This window comes from Globicephala melas, chromosome 13 (assembly GCF_963455315.2).
Source record: "Globicephala melas chromosome 13, mGloMel1.2, whole genome shotgun sequence".
In the NCBI taxonomy this organism is placed as follows: Eukaryota; Metazoa; Chordata; class Mammalia; order Artiodactyla; family Delphinidae; genus Globicephala; species Globicephala melas.
Window position 1 is genome coordinate 84,076,041 of NC_083326.1, and position 22,224 is coordinate 84,098,264.

Below are 22,224 nucleotides of genomic sequence, written 5' to 3' on the forward strand. Positions count from 1 at the left end.
GTCCCATCTCCCAAGGAGACAGGGGCCTCGTGCCCTGCCTTCTTCTCTCTTTCTGCAAGAGGCAGGGCGCAGAGGCATCCCTGCTCCAACCTGGGAGCCCCAGCCTGAGATGCCAGCTTGAGCAGACCGTTAAACCTCACCAGACAAGCCCCACGTCTCAGCACTGAGGACGCCACAGCTAACCCAGGACAGCTCAGATGAGAATACGAAGCCAACGCTTCTCCTCTGCTATAAGACACTCCAGGGCCCCCAGGGCCCCGACCCTGGACTCTGTCCCAAGTCACATAATCCTCTCCCTATCTCTTCCCTCAGCCTTACCATACTCCAGCCCAGAGGTCTTATACTGAGGGCTGAGGACAGATTTCGAGAGCAAATGTGAGTTGCCCAGCCTATCCGGTGCTTTGTTGTTATTGGTTCTTACGTGACCTAAGATTTAAAAGTCAGGCAATTTCACATAATTCCCTATCTCCAGCTCATCATCAAAAATCAGATCTGGTAATACAGGGCCAGGTAGTCAAGAGTCAGCTGGAGCTGATATGAGGCACAAGCTCTCTAGTTAGCCCCGGGCCTCACCACTCCCTATTGCCTCCTATGGATTCTCCATCCCTTCATTCATGTAAGACCCTGGAAGGTATTGAGACCCCTGCTCCTAGGACTCTAAGGGTACTGTGCACTCTCTCGTGTCCTGGCGCTTTTCCACCTGCTGTTCCCTCTGCCCAGGACACCCTCACCTCTGTCCTCGTCCTCCCAAGAGGCTGTCCCTCAACCTCATCTTTGGGGTCCCTTACTCGATGGACCCCCTCAGGCAGACCACCGACATGCTGACTCGGAATCACCTGTGTACACCTGGTCCAGACAACGAGCACAGAGTCCCCCGCGTCAGCACACAAATGTCCAACGGGCACATGAGTCAGCTAGCAAGGCATTAACACCGTGAAGTGGGAGGCATGGCAGCCAGGACCAGGGGCAGGGGGCACCAACGGCCCCCCACTCCTCAGGACTCATCTGGAGATAGCCCCTCCCTAAATGACGTCAGCACACAGTCTTTGCCTCCCTCCACACAAACGTGGCTCTCAGCACAGGGTGAGAATGGCCCAATCTCTCCCCATCTGACTCAGAACCCTTTTGTCTCCAGAGCCCCCAGCCCAGCCACCAGCAAGGCCCTCATGAGCCCACCCACAGGGCCCCCACGAAGGCAGGGAGTCGGGGGGCACTGGGAAGACGAGCAAGAGAACTGGCACACAGGAGATGCTCAACGAATAGCCGACAACGTTTTTAAAATCAATCTAGGGCCTTTATCTCCCCCTTTATTTTGCCACAGTCCACGCCACGCCCTCCTCACTGCCTCTTATGCCGGCACATTTATGCTCCCTGCCCCGGCATTTATTTGAGTTTCTGCATCTCGGTCTAGACGAATTCCTAAATGTGCTTCAATTTCTAACACGCCCCAGCTCGGTCTTTACAACTGAATAGCGCCAAGCCAGTAGGCCTCGGTTTTACACATCTGTTAGACGGGCGAGCAGGCTGGCCAACGGTGGCTGCACAAAACTAGAGGAAAACCCTATCCACAAACCAAACACAGCCACCCTTCAACGATCCAGGCCAACGACAACCAATGCTCAGTCTCAATCATCGTAGCCTGACGTGCAGAATGCAGTGAGGGGTTGACTCTCCCGTCAGCAGACTTGCTTCCCTGATTATATGTGGCTTAGCCAACAGAAAAGTGGGTCGGTACCCCTGAAGCACAGTTCCCAGAAAGCAAGAAAGGAGACACGGGATGCAGGCTAGGAAGCTGCGTGGACCAACCCATTGTAGGCTATGGGGCTTGATCACAGAGTGACGGTTTCATAGGGGACACTGGGACCCCACAGGTGATGGTTGGACTTGATGCCCTCAGGGTCCGGCTCTCTCCAGCCTTGGGAAGGGAAGACGGTGGCCCTGGGGTAGGGGTGGGGGTCTGGGCTGGAAGACGCCAATGACAGGGACCACCCACCTAAGAGAACCTCTCTGTGTCCTGTCCTCCCAGCACATGCTAATCCCAGCCTTCGTCCCTTTCCCCTGTCCGGTCCCCCACGCCAGAGGCCCCAGGGAAGGGCCTGCCCCAACCCCCTCCAGTCCGGCATCTAACAGCAGTGCCCAGAGCTTCTGCAGCTTCCGGCCCGCATCCCTCCGCCTGCAGCACAAGCCCACTCCCCCGCTCACCCCCGTAGTCCCAGCATCTGCTCTGGGCTGATTCTTAACAGCCCGGAAGTGAAACAAATCCCTCCCCTTCCCTCCATCTCCCCGACACCAAAACACTCGTGAGCCCCCTTTAAAATGTGTGCCACTGACCCCCTTCATCTTTAACATAATTTACAGAATCTTTTTTTAAACGAATTCCCTTTTCGTCTAACTCAGAGGTCAGCAGACTTTTTCTATAAAGGACCAGATAGTGAATATGTCAAGCTTTGCAGCTTCTGTCAGGACTACTCAACTCTGCTGTTGTAACAGAAAAGCTGCCACAGTAATATGTCAACGAATGGGCATGGCCGGGTGCCAATAAAACTTTATTCACAAAAACAGGTGGCAGGCTGGACTCACCCGAGAGCCATAGTTTGCCAAGTCCTGCTCTAACTTAAATCATCCTTCAGTCATATCCGAAGCACTGATGTCTGAAAAACGGCACTCTAAAGTACTGGCTGTTTTTTTCTTTCACATATGCATTGCGACAAAACACCAAAAATTCTTTCTAAATTTTAAATGTTAAGTTTGTAGACCAGCCCAAGTCATCCTGAAAGCCCGGCCCTTGCTCTGGGAAGGCGACCCTAATCCACCACAGGGACGGTGGGTCACCAAGCCTGGAGTTCTAGAATTTTCCAGGCTGAGGGTGGAAGCGGCCATTTCTCCCAGGTCCCTTCTCTGCTGCTGGGATAGGAGGAACACCCCCAGAGAGGGTCTCCCAGCCGCCAGGGAAGGGGCCCAAACTGAGGGACCCGCTGCTGAGAAACACGAGGAGATGTCACCGCACGCTGCCCCTGAGCATGCCGGGAGCCCGCCCGGGAGCCCGCCCCGCCCCCTCCTCACCTGGCCCTTGCCGCGGCGCCGGTAGCTGCGCCTCACCAGGCTCTTGTAGTTCTCATTCTTCTTGGTCAGGTAGTAATAGAGGACACACTCAGCCACCGTCTGCAGGATGGAGAGAGAAAAGAACTCTGAGGCGTGTGCAGTGCAGGTGGTCAGAGCAGGAGGCCGGGAGCCAGAGGCCTGGCTTCCAATCCTACCTCCTCCAGGTACTGGCTGGGTGACCCTGGCCAGCTTACCTAACCTCTCTGGGCCTCGGTTTTCTCACCTGTGTAGTAGGGGTACTAACAGCACGTATCTCACAGGGTTGTCATGAAGACCAAGTAAGTTAACACACATACGTGTAAAGGACTTAGGACCACAGAACACACCCTGCAGAGGTGTTAACCTCTTCGCATTGTGGTTGGTGCTACTGGCAGTCGTAAGGACGAAGCTGTCACCTGCCATGCCAGCCCCAGAGAACAACGCCTCCGGCTCCCCAGCTCGGGTCCCTTCGCTCACCCTAGCTTGCTCCTCCCTAACATTTAGGGGCCTGAGTGACCTCTTTCAAGCTTCGTGCATCCAGCCTAATGTCGCCACGCAACTCTTCGTCTCTTGGGACGTTTATGTCTTTTCTCTGCTTCGGTCTCTGCCCCGCGGACCGGGGTCTGAATCCTGGCACCGCCACTTGCTGAGCACATGACTGGCGCTCTTGGAACCCCACCACCTCCTCGTCCAAACGGGACCAGTAAGAGGGCACCGTCCTCAGAGAGCAACTGACGGACAGAACACGACGATGCCGCCACCTGCGGCCACGGGGCCCAGTCCAGGTGACAGCTCGCCCATGCCAGCAGCTGTTACTGAGATAAGGTAAAATGTTTCTGTGATGCTCGGTGCTGGTGCCAAGCCCGGAACTGGCCTCTGAGGGGCAATCGTGAGGGCCGCTGGGTGCAGAGGACGGCTGGGCCTCAAACCCCCTGCGTCCTCATCCACTTCCTAGAATGGACTGTGAACAGAGGCTGCTCCCAAGTTCAACCGGACCACAAGCATGGCCCGCAAAATGGTTAAGAAAAACATTTTAGAATCAGAGGCCAATATCTGCAAACTGGGGGATGTGGGTGTCTGACTTCCCCTCGAACAACTCAGGAGACTGCCTTCCTGTGCTGGGCGACCACGGGCTGGCCCTAAGCAGACAGGCACGGGCTGGCCAGTCCACCGAACTCCCGCCCTGCCACTGGCCTCACTTACCACCAGGAACCGCCAATCCCCAAAGGCACAGCTGGCAGCCCCAGCTTCAGACCCTTCTGGAAGCTCTATTTAAGTCTCAGCTTGGGCTGCCTCTTAGCCAAAGGACACCGTAAAGTTTATTCTCCAGCGTAGAGACCTCTGATTCCCTCGTTCAAACAGTTCTGCTCAACTGCCAATTTCTGAAACCCCTGCTTCTGTCTCCGGGGAGACCCGACCTGGAGCCTCCCGGGTTGTCCACACCCCTAGTAAGAAGCTGTCGCGCACTCAGAGGAGAGGCTATTTATAGAGCTCGCTTCTCCACACTGGTTTTTCAGGCCGGGAGAGATTTCGCTTCCCCACGCTGCCCCATCTCCCTCCTTCTATGGGTATCGGCTCATTGAGGGCAGATGCTGAGAACAACTGTTACCCTTTAAAATACCCGCCTGGATCCGGTTCCGACCGCCCTCCCGCAGCAAGGAAGCATGAGGCCTCCAGTAGCATGGTATTTGCAAAGCCGGGAGTGGGCAGACACCCCGTCTGAGAGACGAGATTCGGCGAAACGCTGCTTTGAACACCCGGAACAGCAGCCCCAGAAAGTAAACCTTTTCAGGAAGCTTGTCTGGCTCCGCCCTGATGATGCTGGGGTCCAGCGGGCGACTCTGACACAGGGCCACGTCCAGCCCCCCAGACCAGCGGCTCCCTCCTACCTGCGGCCGCTGCGGCCGCTGCCCAGCCTAGCCTCGTGGGTACACAAAAGGGGGCTGTACCGTTTCCTGGGACGCTTTGTGTCCACCTGCCAACAGGGAGCCTGAGCAGAAAGAGGCACCGCTCCAGGCTGGGTGTGGGGGCAAGGCGGAGCTCAAGCCTCAGCTCTACGAAAGGGGGATGAGGATAAACCCCACGCCAGCCACACGCCTGGCTTCCCATCAGGGGTGTCAGCGCACAGTGACCATCAGGGGGACCTAGAAAGGTCATTCCATCCAGCACCCTGGAAGATCGCCGCTCTTGCCTATAAGGCCTTCATTAGGGCGCCAGGCATGGCACGGCTTCCAGAACCCATGTCCAGTCTGCCAGGACGCTTGCTGCCACGCTGAGGAGCTGGTGCACACAGCTCTCCTGGGGTTTCCCAGCCTGGAGCTCCGCCCCCCCGGGAGAAGGGGGTGGGGCCTGCGGTTGCTGCTCCCAGGAGGGAGGAAGGAGGGAAGTGCGGTCTGACACAGCAAGGAGAGCACGGGGCCAGCAGGCAGAGGCCTCGTGGGTGGGGAGAGAGGGTCCTGCGGCCCAGCCCAAGCGGCTGCCCCCAGGAGTGGCCCCCAGAGGGGAGCGGGGCGGGTGGCGCTGGGCCGGCGGGCAGACTCACCTTCCTCTCCAGGAACGATGCGATCAGGCCGAAGTTCTTGGGGTGCTGCATGAATCTGCGGGGAGAGAAGGGCGGGCCTGAGACCAGGCCGAGGAGGGCTGCCCAGCTGGGCGACCGCCGAGCTCCCGGGCGCCTGCCATCTCCGCTGGCCCAGCACCGCCCTGCTCGGAGCAATTAAGCCCAGGGGGGTGTGGGAAGGGCCGCGGCAGGCGGGACGGAGGGCTAAGGGAGGGCGTTCCTTGGAGTGAGTCACTGGTTTTAGCGCCTTTGAAAATACATTTGTTTGTCCTGCTGGAGGCGGGTTCCAGGAAAAATGAGGACATGACATGCAGCCCTTCAGTGGGGTTCCCCCCCTTTTACACTCTGTCTTTGTTTCTGTCTCTGGCTGGGCCTGGGAAGCTGGGCCTCGCCCGGCCCACGCGGGGCCGCCACGGGCGAGGTCGCGGGGCAGGACCCTGAGAGGTGAGAGCAGAGGCTTCGAGTGCCCGCCAGGAGGCAGGCAAGCCGGCCCAGGAGGCGGAAGGAAGGGACCCGAGCTGGAGGGGTGGCGGGGAGCTGGCACCCCACCAACTGGCTTCCTGCGAAACAGGGAGAATTACTGGGAAAGAGCTGGGCCAGACTGAAATGTCAGGGCCACAGGAGCAGGCGGACAGCGGTGGTGGAGATGTGGGTCACGGCTGCTGGGGCCCCGGGGATGCTGGGTGGAGCCTCGGCCCGCCCGTCCCCAAGACGCGCCACCGCCCCGCGGCCTCCCTGGGGAGAGGAGAGGCTGCTGGGGACGCAGGGGCCCCGGGGTCCCCCCACCCCCCCGCCGCCGCCGGAGGGAGCCTGGGCCAGCGCTGGCGATGGTCCTGCCCAGCCCTCCAGATGGCTGGGCAGGAGGCCAGTGGGTCCCTCCCCTGCTCCCCAACCAGACACTGGAGAAGCCAGAGCGGCCTCTTCTCTTTTCCCAGAGGAAGCCGCGAGTCAGAGGCAGGCTTCCCAGCCTGGGATCCTGCCTGGGGCAGCTCGCAAAGCTGGAGGCGGCCTAACGCCCTGATTTTCCAGACAGACAGTCTTCCCTTCTCCTCCCTCTCCCTGCCCCAGTGACACTTCCTTCCCCACAGATCCCTTCCTTGGGGTTTCCCCACGCAGAGATGGGGCCCCAGGAGACCCAGAAGCACACTTGGGAATCTCTTAGGTCACCTGTTCCACCTCCCTCCAACCTACACCTGGGTCCTCTGCCATGTTTCCGGAGAGTTTACTCTGACACTGGGTACCTCCAGACGGCTAAGCGAGGAGGCACTGAGGCTACACCCATTTTACAGACGTGGAGACTGAGGCTCAGGGAGGGGAAGTGGCTGCTCGAAGTCACAGAAACAGTAAGTGATGGAACTCTACGCCACCGGCACGTGATTCTCCGAGGCCCTGAGTGCTATCAGTTCCGCTGAAAACGAGAGGTCACCCAGGACCTTGAAAGACTCAAGGTGCCAAACTGGGTCTCAGCAGACATCAGCCCAGCCTGGGGCCCCCATTCTGCAGCTACTGGACTAACAGTGTGAAATCCTTAGGTCGGAACAGCAACATGAAAAATCTAGAAAGGCCAAAACACAGAAAGCATTCCCAGAAACCTCTTTTTTTTTTTTAAAGAAAGCATAAATAAATAAAATATCAAACATACCAGGGGGAATTTAAATACCTAAAGCAACAGTAATTCTTAGCATCCATGACCATCCTACAGTCACTTCACTGGTTTTCAAATTGTACAACACCAGACACAGGATGACTTGATTTGACGTCTGTGACCGTGAGGACCTAGAAATGAGCCGCTAACTACCTGCGTTTCCTGTCTCTGAGCAGTAAACCCCAAACACACGGGAGGAATTGCTCCCCAAAGCGCTATTTCCTGTGGAAGGTCGCCGCATCTGTGTTAGGCGCTCGAAGGTGCATTACACCGTCCCTCTGTTTTTATGTATGCTTTAGAATTTCCATAATCAAAAGCCATTTAAACAAACAAACAAAAACTTTCCACACAAGACCCTCTTCAGTCGCTCCTCCTGCATTTCCAAGTCCTGGTGTCTGCCCTGGCTGAGGCACCCCAGCCTTGCCCACGACCCAGAGCCATCCCCGTCCCTGAAGCCCAGTCTGGCACTTTGGGGCCACCCAGCTCTGCAAAGGGCAGCGACAGCCCCAGCCCCTGCGGCCTGGGCCCGCGGTGGGTGGCTGGAGAACGTGGGACACCTCTTTTGAAGAAAATCTGAGGCCTTCTCGGGAGGCAGAGGTGAATGTGGACGCCCTGCAGCTGAGTCCCCCACGCCCTCCTGGCTGAGCGCTGAGGCCTCTGCCTCAGTCTCCCACCCTCTTGCCTTATGGGGGTCCTGGGTCCTGAGGAGGCGCTCTGTGCCCAGGATGTGGTTCCCTGGGACACACATTTTGAGTCTGGTGGGGGAAAGGAGCACTTTCTCCATCTGGTTCCTCACTCGTCTCCCCAAAACAGTCATTCTACTCTTTCATTTTAGAAGAAGCCCCAAGCTTCACCTCTTAGCATCCAGTTCCTGCCTCTGCTTTCCGAGACCCCCCACCCTGCTCCCTGGCCCCATAGCCCCCTCTCCCCCGACAAGCCTCTCCACTGCAGCTGAGCCCTTGCCCTGAAGCTGGGGGAGTCTGAATCCTGCCTCCACCATTTGCAAGCTGTGTGACCTTTGTTAAGTGTCTTAACCTCTCTGAGCCTCTGTTTCCTCATGTGCGTAATGGGGATGGCCTGGTAACGCTGTTATGAGGGATAAGAGGGACAAATGCACAAACCCCAGAAAACATCTGTCCAGTGTCTGTGATGAAGGATGCGCTCCACAAATAGCCGCTTTCCAAGTAAAATGAAAACCGAAAAGTCACCGGCCAGCCACATAACCCTGCCCAAGGCCTCGAAGGTCCTCCTGCCTTGTTCTTCTGATACACACTGCCCCATTTCACATAAAACTGCCTTGACACTTTGTACTGGTTTGAATAGTGTCCCCCCAATATCATGTCCTCCCAGCACCTCAGAAGGTGACCTTATTTGGAAATGAGTCCTTTGCGGATATAATTAGTTAAGATGAGGTCATGCTGGAGTAGGGTGGGCCCTGAATCCAATGTGACTGGTGAATTTATAGGAAAAGGAGAAGACACACAGAGACACACAGGAAACAAGACCACGTGAAGACACAATGAGACGGTGAGACCCATCTCCAGGCCGAGGGATGACAACGATCGCCGGCCACCAGCAGGTGCCAGCCAGGTGCGAGACCTGGGACAGACTCTCCCCTGGAGCCTTCAGAAGGAACCACCCCACACCACACCTTGATCTTGGACTTCCAGCCCCCAGAACTGTGTGAGGATAGATTCTTGTTGTTTAAAGTCACACGGCTGGTGGTCACGTGTCGTGGCAGCCCTAGGAAGCCAACAGAAGCCTCAACAGGACGGGTTTCCCGGGACAGGGGAGGGTGGCCCGGCCAGGCCCGCCCCCCAGGGACGGGGACTCACTTCTCCCGGAAGGTCTCCTTCTCCTGCTCGCTCCACAAGTTCATGACCTGGCGGTCTTTGTACACCTTCATGGGGTCGTCCATGAGCCCGTTCATGTTGATGAACTTGATTCGCTGCTGGTCGGCGTCGTACAGCATCGGTGGGATCACGGCCAGCTGGCGCATCTGCTTCTCCAGGTTCTGGAGGGAAATGGAGATGGCAGAGGGCTCCGGTTGGAAAGCACAAGACAGCGGGGACAGGGTGGGGAGGGGGAGGGGTGCTTGCGCCAGCACCGGGGACCCAGGTGAAGAGCAGAGGGTAGGGATATTCCGGGCAAGACAGGAGAAACGCAAAACCAGAGAGAAAGCGGATGATGAGTTAAAAAATAATAATAGCCCGTGCAGGGGAAGGGAGAATTTAAAGGCGGCCCCAGAGAGGTTTATGGTGGGCAGGGCTGTTAAATTAAATGCAGAGAGCAGCAGCCACCTTATCTGCAGAAAGAGGGGAGCAATGAATCTTCCGTTTGGAAACGCAAGTGCTATAAAATACCGCAAGAAAGAAGTGCAGCCCAGCTGGGCCGGACTAGCTCAGGAGACGGGGCCTGGCCCTCCAGCTGCAGAGGGCACGCGGGGTGGGGGTGGGGGGCTGCCTTGCTCTGGGGGGGCCCGGTGAGGCTGCAGAACCATTTCCTCGCCCGCCACCCACCCCCAGTCCTGGATGCAGCTCCTTCAAGCGTGCCCACTGGGGACCAAGCCTGCCCAGCCCCGTGCTCAGCAGGAGTCGGGCGGGCTCGCTCCTAATGCATCAGGATGGCTATTAAGAGGCTCTGAGCCGCCACTCAGCTGGACTCATTTCCCCAAATCTCTGCAGCCAGCCCATTACTGGCGATTAATTACCCATCTCCGGAGGCAGGCGAGGGTCCAGCCCGGCCAAGGTCAGCCGGTTCAAAGGCTCCGCTGCCCAACTTCCCACATCCAGGCTCTCCATTCAGTGCTGGGGATTCCCAACAGGGGCAGGGAAGCGCAGCGGGGGCAGGGCCCTGACCCTCGGCTGAGATGGGCCCCCCACAGAGGCCTGACCCTCCCTGGCATTCGAGCAGCTGTCCAGCACCTTCACCTCCCCCATCTCCTCGGCTGCCCGGGATACACAGCACTGGCAGAGCCCAGGCAGGGTTTCTCCTGGCAGGAACCTCACCCCTGCTCTGCTGCCTCTCCCCAACCGACTACCGCAAGCTCCCCCCAGATGGAGAGCATCGTTCCCGCCCAGTTCCCTCCTTCCCACCCTCCCAGGGAACCTCAGGTCAGCCTGGGCTGGGTGGGGTGAAGTTTCTGCCCTGAATTCCCTTTCCAACCATCACCCGCGAAAGCTGGTCCCTCAGCATCCCTGGGGACGCTGGCGGCTGCATTCTTGTGCGGCCAGGACCTGGGGAAGTGGGCCTCCGGGATGGGGGCCGGGGTGGGTGGGAGGGGGACACTGAACCAGCTGGGATGCCAGGCGCCCTGCCGGCATCAGGCAGGGAACACACGGGAAAGGGCCGCCCTCCTCTTGTTCCCACGTGCCCCTGTGGGACGTGTACGTGGCCACAGCATCGGCGGGACAGGAGCTCGAGCGAACCCACAGGTGTGAGGACAAAGGTTTTCCAAGCTCTGCTTTCTGCAGACTGGAGGGTGTTCAAAACGGGGGCACAGCACGTGAAGTTTTAAAACGAACGCTCTTTTTTAACGGCCAGAGAGTCTGAACTACCTGCATCAGACTCACCTGAACAGCCTGGTGAAAATGCAGATTCCTGAGCTCCGCCCCAGATTGGCTAAATCAGAACTCCTGGGGCAGGGCCCTAGGGAACTGCAACTCAAGCCGGACTCCCCCTCCCCAGGACTCTTAAGTCTGTCCGAAGTGAGAATCAGTGGCCTAAGCAGTGCCACCCGATAGAATGTTCTGCAACGATGCAGGTGTTTACTGCCTGCTCTGTCCAACATGGGGCCACTAACCACATGTGGCTTCTGAGCAACTGAAATGCGACTGGTGCCACAGAGGAACGGAATTTTTAATTTTATTTCATTTGTGTTAATTTCCATTTAAATAGCCACGTGCAGCTAGAGATGACTGCGCTGAGCTGGAGCCGCAGTGCCTCCCATCTGGACAAAAGTTCTGCCTGGACACAAGGCCCCGGGGAGGAAGAATGTGGCCCCTCCTCTTGTGACGCTGCTTCTTGTCTACTGTGATGTTGGGAACATGGGGGGGGTGGGGCGGGGGGACTGGCACATTAGATGCTTGACCGACAAGACTTGGGAGGGGACAGGCCAGCACCAGCCCTGCCCCAGAAGCAAACGCCTCCTCTTTCTGCTTCCTGGTCACCTCTGGGCTCTGGTGACCACAGCCAGGGTCACCTGGCTGATACAAGGTCATCTGGGAACTCCTGACAGAAGGTCCCTGGCTTGGCGAACAGCTGGTGAGATGGGAATCCCCCTCTGCCCCCAGTTCTGGGCACGGGGAGGCTGACCTAGAAACCACAGCTCTCAGGCCCTCGTGCCCTCTGGCTTCTGGTCAGGCCCAACCAATGGGAAGCACTGAAAGTAGACGGGGGCGGGGCTGGGGAGTGAGAGGCGGGGTACTTATCTCCTGTTTCCTCCCCGCCGTGGCATCATGGATGGGGCCCTTCCTGGCCCTGTCCTACCAGGGGGCCTCCTCTCCTCCACAGCCCCAGGAAGGCCCCTCTCCCTGCTTGTCCTTCAGGCTGGGGATGGGCAATGTCTACTCCCCTGGTGCCCCACTGTCCCACCTTGCCTCTGCCCACACTTCAGTAACAAGCCCCTTGATTTCAAGCATCCAGGTGAATTCTGCTTCCCGCTGGGAGCTTCTCCACGCGCAGGGGGCACAGCGGGTGGAGCCGAGGTCAGGGTCAAGGCCGTGGACTTACCTCCTGCTCCGAGAGGCCGTCGATGATCTCGGACACCTCGTGCTCGCTGCGGGCGGCTGACATGGAGAGCCCGCTGCCCCGCTGGCCCACCCTGCTGGAGACCAAAGGGACACGCTCAGGATCGACCCCTCGGCAGCTAGGGACACGCGGCCGGCACAGCGGCACAGACCCGAGCCCACAGATTCCCCAGAGGCGGCGTGTGGGCAGTGAGGAGGGGCCAGGCCTCACACCCACAGAGACAGCCCCGAGCCCAGGGGTCCAGGGGAGGGCATGGAGCCCCCAGACTCACCCAGAAATGCCAGAACCCTTTTTCTCTCCTAAGATGCCCACCAAAAGGCCAGCCACACAGACCCACAGACAAAGCCCAGCTCTGCCTCTTCGGACCTGTCCCTCAATGTCTCCCCTGTACCACGGGGATAAGGTGGCACGTGGCTCCCAGGACTGGAGGAGGCATTCGGTGAGATACGCACCGTGAGTGTCCAGTAAAGAGTGAAATCCAGCATCCCTGCTCGTGGCCCACCACCTTATCTGTGTGACAACAGATGTCACGGCCGCATGTCACCGAGCACCTACTCTGCGCTGGGCACTCCTACGCAGGATCCCACCCCATCCTCACGGCCACCACGTGAGACCAGCATCCTTCTCCTGTGATCCACACCAGGGATCTCAAACTCAGCTGCCTTCAGGGGCCGCATAAATGAACGAAGCTGGGAGGGTACCAGCCTGTGGCACACCGGAAGGAGAACTCACTCCACCAAAATGGATTTAAGCTTCTTTCCATTAAGTATTAAGGCTGGGCAGGCACCAAGGGACACATCCAAGGGCTTGATGCGGCCCCTGGGCTGCCCGTTTGAGATGCTGCTGTGCTTTCTGTTTCACGCCTGCCAGGGCGCCTCTGTGAACAGTGCCTCGAGCTGACCCAGGCCGTGGGAAGCAGGAAAGGCGGGAGGGAGGGGGGAGGGGGAGGGGGGAGGAGGGAGGGGAGGGGGAGGGGAGGGGGAGGGGAGGGGAGGGGGAGGGAGGGGGAGGGAGGGGGAGGGAGGGGGAGGGGAGGGAGGGGGAGGACGGGGGGAGGGGAGGGAGGGGGAGGACAGGGGGGAGGGGTGGGCCCGGCCCCCCGCCGCTCACCTCTGCATGCGCTCCTGCAGCTCCCGCTGCTTGCGGATCTCGGGGAACTGCTTCTCGTAGTACTCGCGCACCTTGCTCTCCTTGGCCCGCCGCCGGGGGTTGTTCTCAATGCGCTCCACCTTCTTCTCCCAGGCCTCCATGAGCTGGTCATAGCGCTGGCAGAACTTCTGCTCCTGGGGGCATGCGGGGGAGCCCTGCGGCAGCCGTTCCTCCCGCATCCGACACCCAGCCCCTCCCCGGCTCCCCGCTCGCCGTGTGCCCGGGCACACGTGGGCAGACACGCGATCACACGCGGGCACGTGGGCAGACCCAGGCACGTGGGCAGACACGCGATCACGCAGAGACCTGAGCAGACCCAGGCCAACCCGGGCCCCTGAAGAAAACCCACAGGCTGCCCTAAGGACCCGGCCGCCTCGCTCCCTGGGGAATGGGCCACCCCCTGCCGGCCTCCCTCCAGAAAGGCCTCGTGCTTCCAGCCACATGTGGCTGTGGAGTTTAAATCAGGTAAAATTAAGTAACATTTAAATTCAGGTCTCTGGTCCCTATGCCACATTTCTAATGCTAGTAGCCATGTGAGGCCAGGGCTACCACCCATAGTGGGCAGTGCACACAGACCATTTCACTCATTGTCAGTTGCGTCGGACGGGGCAGCTCTGGGGTGTCCATCAGGCCCGGGACAGCCGCATGGAAAACATTCTCTTTCTGAATAGCTCCTCATCCCCCGGGCTCAGGCCAGCCATGCTCCCCACACCCAAGGACTGGGTGTGAAGACTCAAGCTGCCGCCATCCAAGACAAGGAAGTCCCTCTCCAAGTCTAACCACAGTGCTTCCTGCTGTATGTCCTTCCTTAGAGAAAAGACCCCGGCCCGGCCCAGAGTGTAGCTGCCTGGCTTCCGAGTCTCCAAGGTGACCCGGACCTCAAGCAGGCAGGGAGCATCTGGCTGTCCGTGAGACCCGATCTCCCCGTCTCTAACAGCTGCCGTGGACAGATGGCATGGTCTGGGAGTCCCGCTTGAATGCCTCCTCGACACTTCAGCATAATCAGAAAACCCGTCTCTGGTCCTCGTGCCCAGACACCCCTCCCCATCCTGAATTTCAGCTTCTGACCAAGGCAGCTTGTGACCTTGGTCCTCAACAAACCCAGCGGCGTGATGGTCCCCAAGTGGCCGTCAGGCCAGCTTTGAGGAGCAGAACTTGACCTCCAGCTCCCGGGGGTTCCCCAGGTATGTGGGCTGCCCCAAGAACCCTTGGGAGGTCAAGTTCCAGTAGAGACAATAGCCACACATGTTCGTGGCAAGGTGCCGAGAACAGCACCCCTGAGGGTGAGAACGGGCATGAAGGAAACCCAGCCCAGCCCACCATCAGAGCAGGGGACCCTCCCCACGCTCTCAGCCCTGCCAGAGAGGCCTCGATCTGATGGGTGAGAGTGAGAAAATATGTCAGAAGGGGAAAAGGCGAGAACATGTTCACCAAAAACCAGCAGAGGAAAAGAATGCAGTTACCCGTGAAGATAGGCAAGAAACCCGCAGGGCCACCAACCAGCTGCCCAGTGGAGGGGCGAGCAGGGCGGCCAGCAAGACACCCCAGCCCTGCCTGGGGCCCTCGTGGAGCAAGGGACAGGAACAGCTGTGCAGGCACCCGCAGCCACACTGCGCAGCCCCGAGCACCACACGCAAAGATGTGAGCAGCTCCTGAGGACTGTCCAGGATGAGGAAGTCCCCCTCCACGTCTAACCACAGTGCCACCTGCTGTGGCCTGTGCACTGGAGGTGCTGTCCGTCCACTGAGGGCCGAGGGCACGGGGCGCCTCGGGACAGAACACAGCAGTGGCTGCGGCCCTTCCCTGGGGCAGCAATGACCCTGCCAGGGGGTGTCCACATAGCTGCCCTGCTGGCCAGGGAAGAAAGCAGGTCACACACTCACATACACACATGCACACACTCACACATAACACATGCACACTCCCTTACACATACATGCACTCGCGTGGACAAATACATACACTTACATTCTCACACTTACAATACACACTCACACCCACACCCTCACTCATAAACTCACATACACACATTCTCAGTCACACTCACGCCTCAGAGGCTGAAGCGCTGCTGAGCTAGTCCGCCGGGTGCCAGGAGGAAGAATCTGCAGAGGAGAAGGAGGATGGCCCCTGCGAGCACAGTCTGTGTGTGTTACGGAAACAGGTCCCCCTCAGCGGGAATTCTTCTTCGTAGCCCCATCATCACCGTCAGCATCACCATCGTCATCGTCACCATCAGCATCGCCGCTGACACTAGCTAAGCGCCACTGTGTCACATGCCAGGCACAGAGCTGAGTCCTTCCCGCGACTGACTCTCCCAAACAACAAAAGGCCATGACCGCCATCCCCTCTGTAGAGGCAGGAGCTCAGAGCTCAGGGCCGTCAGCCCGGGATCACACAATTAGGGACGGGAGGTCAGGATCCTGATGGTTGTTCTGATAAAGTCCAGTACGTCTACTTTTCCTTTTGCTGCTCATGCTTTTGGTGTCAAACCCAAGATCCGCTGCCCAATCCAAGGTCGTGAAGATTCACCCCTATGGGTTTTCTTTTAGGAGTTGTACAGCTTTAGCTCTTGCATTTACATCTTTGATTCATTTTGAGTTACTGTTTGTGTTAATTCTGTGAGGTGGGATCCAACTCCATTCCTGTGAGTGTGGCAGTCCTATTGTCCCAGCACCATTTGTTGAAAGAGACGGTCCTGTCTCATTGACTGGACATGGCCACCTGTCAAAAATCCAGCATCCACCGATGTGAGGGCCTGTTTCTGGCCTCTCTATTCTGTTCCATTGGTCTCCATGTCTGTCCTTAGGCTAGAACCATGCTGTTTTGATTATTGTAGCTTTGTGAGATGTTTTGAAATCAGCAAGTGACTCTTCCAACCTGGTTGTTCTTTTTCAAGATTGTTTTGTCTATTTGGGGTCCCCATGAATTTTAGGGTCAGCTTGCAGCTGACGGTTCTGAGCACCCACTGCAGTCCGGGCATTGCTGTGAGCACACTGCTTGCAGCCTTTCACTCAGTGGCCTGATGAGGTGCGTGTTACTATAATCCCCACCAAACAGAACAGGAACCTGAGACCAGGAATTAAATGATTTGCCCCGGTCACCGAGCAGGGCCAGGATTTGAACCCCTCCTACCCCGCCAGGTGTGTCAGGATGGAGCTCTACACTCAGGGAAACAATGAGAGATGGGGTGACCAGGAGGTACCCCCAAAACTGAGGAAGAAAGCCTCAGGCCGACGGACAGAGCACAAGGAGGGAAGTGTTAGGGAGGTGGTTGGAGCTGACGGGCCAGGGGAACTGGCCTCTGTGGTCACCTGGTGACCTGGCGTCCTCCAGACCCCCAGGGAGCCTGCAGCCTCATGCAAAGGCCTTCTGCTGGGCTCAGCGGCCCAGGCACCACAGACTTGGAGAATGCTCCCCTGCTGGCTGTCCTGCGTGTTCAGCGATGTGTGATGGTGACGAGGTCGAGCTCTCCCAGCCCCTGTCCTGCTGCCTGTAACTCAGGCTGCAGAAGCAAGTCACGGATGCCGGGGCAGGTCAGGAAAAAGCCCAGAAGTGAAAAATAAGAGGTGTGAGGGATATGAGAGGAGTGAGCAAAACTTTAGCCGTCTCTAAAAAAGAAATAGATAAAAAAGGAAAGTGGGGACAAGCCAGGAGAAAGAGAAAAGGCAGACTATGCTGAAAATATGCCAGTGCCCACTGTAGTGGGTTCAATGGTGACACCGCCCCCAAAAGATGTGCCGCATCCTAACCCCCAGGTTCGGGGTTTGAATCTTCAAATGTGACCTCATTTGAAAAAACGTGTTTTCAGATGCCATTAAGGATCTTGAGATGAGGTCATCCTGGATTAGGGTGACCTCTAGATCCAGTGACAGGCGTCCGTGTGAGAGAAGAGAGGGGAAAGGCCAGCTGAGGATGTAGGCAGAGATGGGAGTCATGTGGCCTGGAGCCACCAGGAGCTGCAAGAGGCAGGGAGGAGCTTCCCCTAGCACCTCTGGAGGGAGCACAGCCCGGCTCCCATCTTGATCTTGAACTTCTGGCCTCTAGAGCCAGAAGTGAGAGGATACATTTCTGTTGTTTTAAGGCGCCTAGTTTGTGGTCACTTGTTACAGCGGCCCCAGGAAATGAATACACCCACCGTCCAGGCCGAGCTCAGCCCCTGACTAGCCCATCCTGCCAGGCCATCAGTCACACACACTCCCCCCGCCAGGCACTGCGCTAACCCTTCCTGCAGCCCCACCATGACCCCATTTCACAGATGAGGAAAAGTGAGGCTTAGGGCAAGACGGCTGTCCCAAGATCACTCACAGAGGGTATGGTGGGTAGGGTTTGAATCTGCGCACCTCAGCGGCTTCAGGGGGCGCGGGGAGGGCGAGCTCAGCTTCCCAGGGGAGAGCAGGGCAGGCCTAGCGGACGCTCCTGCTGGGGTTGGGCGCCCCTCTGGGGCAAGAGCCTCAGCTCTCTGGGCAGAGCAGGAGCGTAGGGCAGCGTGGGTCCCAAGAACCTCTAAGGAGTGAGGGCCCCACAGAAGGGGACCTGACTGACATGGGGGGTGGTGGGGGGGGGCGGGGAGCATGCAGATCTGAGGGGGCCCGTCTTGGCCAAGCGCCCTCCCAGTCCTTGCTGATGACGACGCATGGGGCTTTGGGTTCATTTATATAAGAAGAATGAGATCATTCCAGACGCCCTCCCGTTGCAGCTTCTGTGGTTTAGGAACTCGTTTTCACAAGGGCCTCTCTTAAGATGGGCTCAGCTTGACCACAAAGCGAACCCAGAATTTCTCAGAAGTCTCTCCAGTTCCTCTATCTTTAAATAAGCCCATTTCCCCTCCATCCCCTCAAGGGACCCCTCCCGAGGAGCCCTGGGAGATTTCCAACTTACACCCACCCAACTCCACCCCCCAGCAGCCACTGGGATCCTTTTAAAATGTAAATCAGATCTCCTTCTTCCAGCCCCAAAGGAACCCCACCCCTGGGCAGGACTACAGGGGAAAAGCTGTGAATCAGGAAACGCTGTGAATCGTTAGGTGTGATAAAGAGAGAATTTCCTTCCTCCAGGAAGTGTTCCAGGTGAGGGTCTGGGTGTCTGCACCTACGTCCTAACAGCTCAACACAAAAACATTCATACTTACACACGCACACGCACACACACACACACACAAAGCGAATATAAAGAAATGTTAACCATGATGGATTCTTACACACACACACACACACACACACACACACACACACAGCGAATATAAAGAAATGTTAACCATGATGGATTCCAGATAGCGGGCTTATAGGTGTTCACTGTTACTCTTCTGTCAGATTTCCTGTATCACTGTCAAATTTTCCGAATAACTAAAAATTCTTAAAGATTTTGTATTCTTTATTAAGAATACATCAAGAATAAGTGTCCGACTGTGTTTAGAGTAAAATCTAGACATTCCATTTCCAGGTGACCTGGCGCCCATGATTTTCGACCCCAGCCCCCCATGCGTGCCCTGCACTTCAGGCTTGCCTGCTGCGTGCTGTCCTGTGCTGCCCCCAGGCCGGTTCCTGCCTCAAGGGCTCTGCACTTGCTGTGCCCTCTCCTTGACACTCACACCCCCACATATTCACACGGGTGGTCCCTTCTGGTCATTCCTCTCTCAGTACCGTGGTCGGATATCCAGGCTGTCCCCAACCCCATCCCTCTGCACGGCACTTATCACTGCGTCTCCTCCACTCAGGCGCACAGCACGTGCTCAGTAAATATCTCTTAACTCAATGAATGAGATGGGATGCCCCGTTTCATGAACCCCATCTATCCAGCCAGGCGCCTCTGGTCACCATCCAGTCAATGTGGGAGTCTGAGGAGGTTGGAAAGAAAAGGGAAGCCCACCACTTCTCACCCCGTGGGGCCCTGGGGTCTAGGGTGCTGCCCAACCAGCTTCCCAGTCGCCCAGCATGTGGGCCAGAAATGTATCCCTTCTCCAAGGGCCCAGCCGAGGTCTAAGGCCAGAGCAGGGTGCGTTCAGAAACTGGTTCAGAGGGACCGAGGCCCTCAAGTGGTGAAATCAGAGCTTTTGTGAGATGGTCTGAGAAAGAGCAGCTCTGTCTCTGGCTCTAGAAGGACTCAAACCTGCTGTAGAAATTCAGGTCCCAAAGGAAAACCAGCTAGTCAATGTCCTAATATGCAGACTTGAAGAAAAACGGCATAGAAATGAAGGTGCAACCTGATCAAACCACTCCTGAACTCCACTCAGTGGACTTCATCAGCTACACAAACTCCTTTACTGTTTAAGCCCATCTGAGTCATTGCTTCTTCCTCTCACAGCTGAAAGAATACTAATGGGTAACTCCCCCTCCATCACTCAGCCCTAACCTCACCCAGTGAATCGGTGACGTAAACGCCCACCCTAAACCACAACAAAAGGTGTCCTTTCACATGTGCTCCCCCTGCCCTGGGCACGCCTCCCAGCTGAGACGGCAGAGGGTGCGGTGGGATGCAGGAGTCCGTACCACTTTCTAAGCAAGGGGGGCCTCACTGCTTCTCTGGGCCCGGATTTTCCTGAGCCCGGAATGGGCACAGCGGGCTGGGCAAAGCTCATTTCTCAGGGAGCGCCCTGCAGTCACTGCCACCCAGCACACAGCCCACACCAGTCTTCCACCTCTGCCAACAAACTTCTCTCTTTCTGCCTAAAATAGCCACAGTAGGGCCTATGACAAGGAACCAATTTTCCCGGCCAAGATTTTGCTTTCTCCCCTTCCAGGCTGGAAAAGGAGGGGCACAGTTCCCAGCCTCCCCACCCACTCACACCCCAGCTTCCTTGAGGCAGCCGAGCCCTGAGCCCCCGGCTTCACGGAAGCAGCTGCTGTCTTTTCCCATTTCTCTCACTGCCCTTGGCTTTTCTTCACACCCTGGACACGCAGGAATGAGCTGCAGAACCCAGGGATCCCGGTGGGTGTGGCCTGAGTGGCCTGGACGGTCTCGGCTCTCAAGGAAGCCTGGTCCGTGGAGGGGAGGGGGCAGCAGAAGAGATCCCAGGGGTGGGGGACGAGGTGACGACTTACCCATTGTTTCCGGGCGTGATTCCTCCTCTTGAAGTACAAGATTAACTTTTTCCGCATCGCCTGGTTTCTAAGGAGGATGGAGATAGCCAACCGGGCAGGTCAGAAATGCAGGCTTTCAGGAATTCCGTCCCTTGCTGAAGTTTGCCCCTACTTGCCCCTATGGGCTCCCGGTGAGCTAAGGCACATCCGTAGCCCCCCCAGGGTGACCCACGAACTGCCAATGTGTGTCCCTCCCCCGTCACCTACAAGGTGCCCCCACCCACACCTGGGCTGAGCGTGGCCTGCAGAAAAGGGGGTTCCAAAGGGGGTCGAGGTCTTCCTGCCCTCCCCGGAGCTGCCATCACCCCTACACGCACCCAGGCTCCCCTCTCCCGTCAGCCGCACCTGCCACGGGAAACTGGCCACAGAGAAACTGCCACAGCCTTAGAAACGCAGGCCGGGGAGACCAAGCCCCCGAGACCTGCAGCTGCACAGAGGCAGGGTCTTGGGGTCTGGCCTCTGTGACCCCAAGCCACCTCCAACCAAGCCCCTGCTGTGTCCCCCTGGGGTGGGGGTGACATGGACAAGCCAGCGACAGGCTGGTGGGAGCCAGCACAGCAGGAAGCCCAGGAAGCACCTGAGGGGTCTCATGCCTCGGCTCAGGGAAGCCAGACCCCTCTCGCCATCAAAGCCCTCAACCAAGGAGGCCACACACAGCACTGCGGGCTCAGAGGGCAGCCGGCGCTTCCCCGGGGAGATGCGGGCTGTTCAGAGAGAGAGAGAGGCAGGCACAGGAGAGAGACACAAAGACGAGGAATGAGGGAGAATAAAAAGACAGACAGACAGAGCTCCAGAGGAAGGCAGGGAGACAGAGGGAGAGGGAGCGACAGAGAGGTGGATGAGATCAGATCCCAAATGAGGACAGAGGGAGAGGGGCCTGGGGCCTGGCAGAGAGAGAGACAGAGAGAGAGACAGAGAGAGAGAGAGAAAGAGAGAGAGAGAGAGAGAGAGAGAGAACAGGCCGAAAGGCAGAGGAAGACAAGATTCAAAGAAAGGGGGGCGATGGACGAACAACAAGGCCCTGCTGTAGAGCACAGGGAACTATATTCAATATCCTGTGGTAAACCATAATGAATATTAAAAAGAATGTACATAGATGTGTAACTGAATCACTTTGCTGTAGAGCAGTAATTAATACAATGTTGTAAACCAACTATACTTCAATAAAGTAAAAAACAAATTAAGGGGGATGGAGGCCCAGAAGGAGGCAGAGGGAGACTCAGAGATGCGGACCAATACGGAAGAGGATGGAAGACTCACCCCCAAGCACCCCCTTCCCCTCGGCCTTTTCCCCACAACTTCCGACGCACAGCAGCGTGTAGCAGCTGGGGCCTGCGGGGGTCACAGACGGGCCCCGGAGAGCCCACCAGGCCCATGAACTTGCTTGCCCCCCAGCCGGGTGTACAGCAAGATCAACTTTTCTGGGGAGGGGTCCCCCGACTTGCTCACATTCTCAGCCGCGTCCAAACTCTTACCAAAAGCTTACAAACTGATGACCGGGAGTCCCGCCCCGTCCAGCCTCCAGGAGGTGTGGCACCTGTGGGCCCCCAGGACCCCAACCTCAGGAAGAAGACAAAGAGGAGGACACTCCAGGCCCTGACGGACGAGGAAGAGCCCCCAACACACGCCTCCCGGGGGCTGAAGGGCCTGAAATCAACCTGCCCTGGGGACCCCGTGGGGAGTCGCTCTCTGCTCCCTCATCCCCCACAAACAGACACCACGGCCTCAGAGACCCACCTCCCAGCGGCTGTCGGGGTCTGCCAGCACACCTCGTCCCCGGGTGGACCAGGGTCCCCAGGCCTCGCAGTGATTTCCAGCAGGAGGTCGGCATCCCCACTACCTGGGCTCAAGTCGGAGATGCTGTTGGGCCCGCATGGTCCCTCTTCACCTGCGGACCCCAGCCAAGCTCAGCCCTGTCTCCACCCATCTCCTGACAAGGAAAGGCCACGCCCACTTCCAGGAGG

General features: G+C 57.8%; 1 protein-coding gene across 27 annotated transcripts in view; it reads right to left on the bottom strand.

Moving 5' to 3' along the window:
• NCOR2 (nuclear receptor corepressor 2) overlaps positions 1-22,224 on the bottom strand; it is a 221,264-nt gene that overhangs the window by 83,779 nt on the left and 115,261 nt on the right. For 23 of the 27 annotated variants that reach the window (XM_060310870.2, XM_060310873.2, XM_060310858.2 and 20 more), the window contains 6 exons: positions 20,222-20,288; positions 13,146-13,318; positions 12,018-12,111; positions 9,122-9,300; positions 5,624-5,678; positions 3,064-3,162 (listed from right to left, as the gene is read on the bottom strand). In XM_060310870.2, coding sequence (XP_060166853.1) covers positions 3,064-3,162; positions 5,624-5,678; positions 9,122-9,300; positions 12,018-12,111; positions 13,146-13,318; positions 20,222-20,288 — 667 coding nt within the window. The remainder of the gene's footprint in view (positions 1-3,063; positions 3,163-5,623; positions 5,679-9,121; positions 9,301-12,017; positions 12,112-13,145; positions 13,319-20,221; positions 20,289-22,224) is intronic. The other 4 variants (XM_060310876.2, XM_060310855.2, XM_060310859.2 and 1 more) reach the window with 1 other exon arrangement.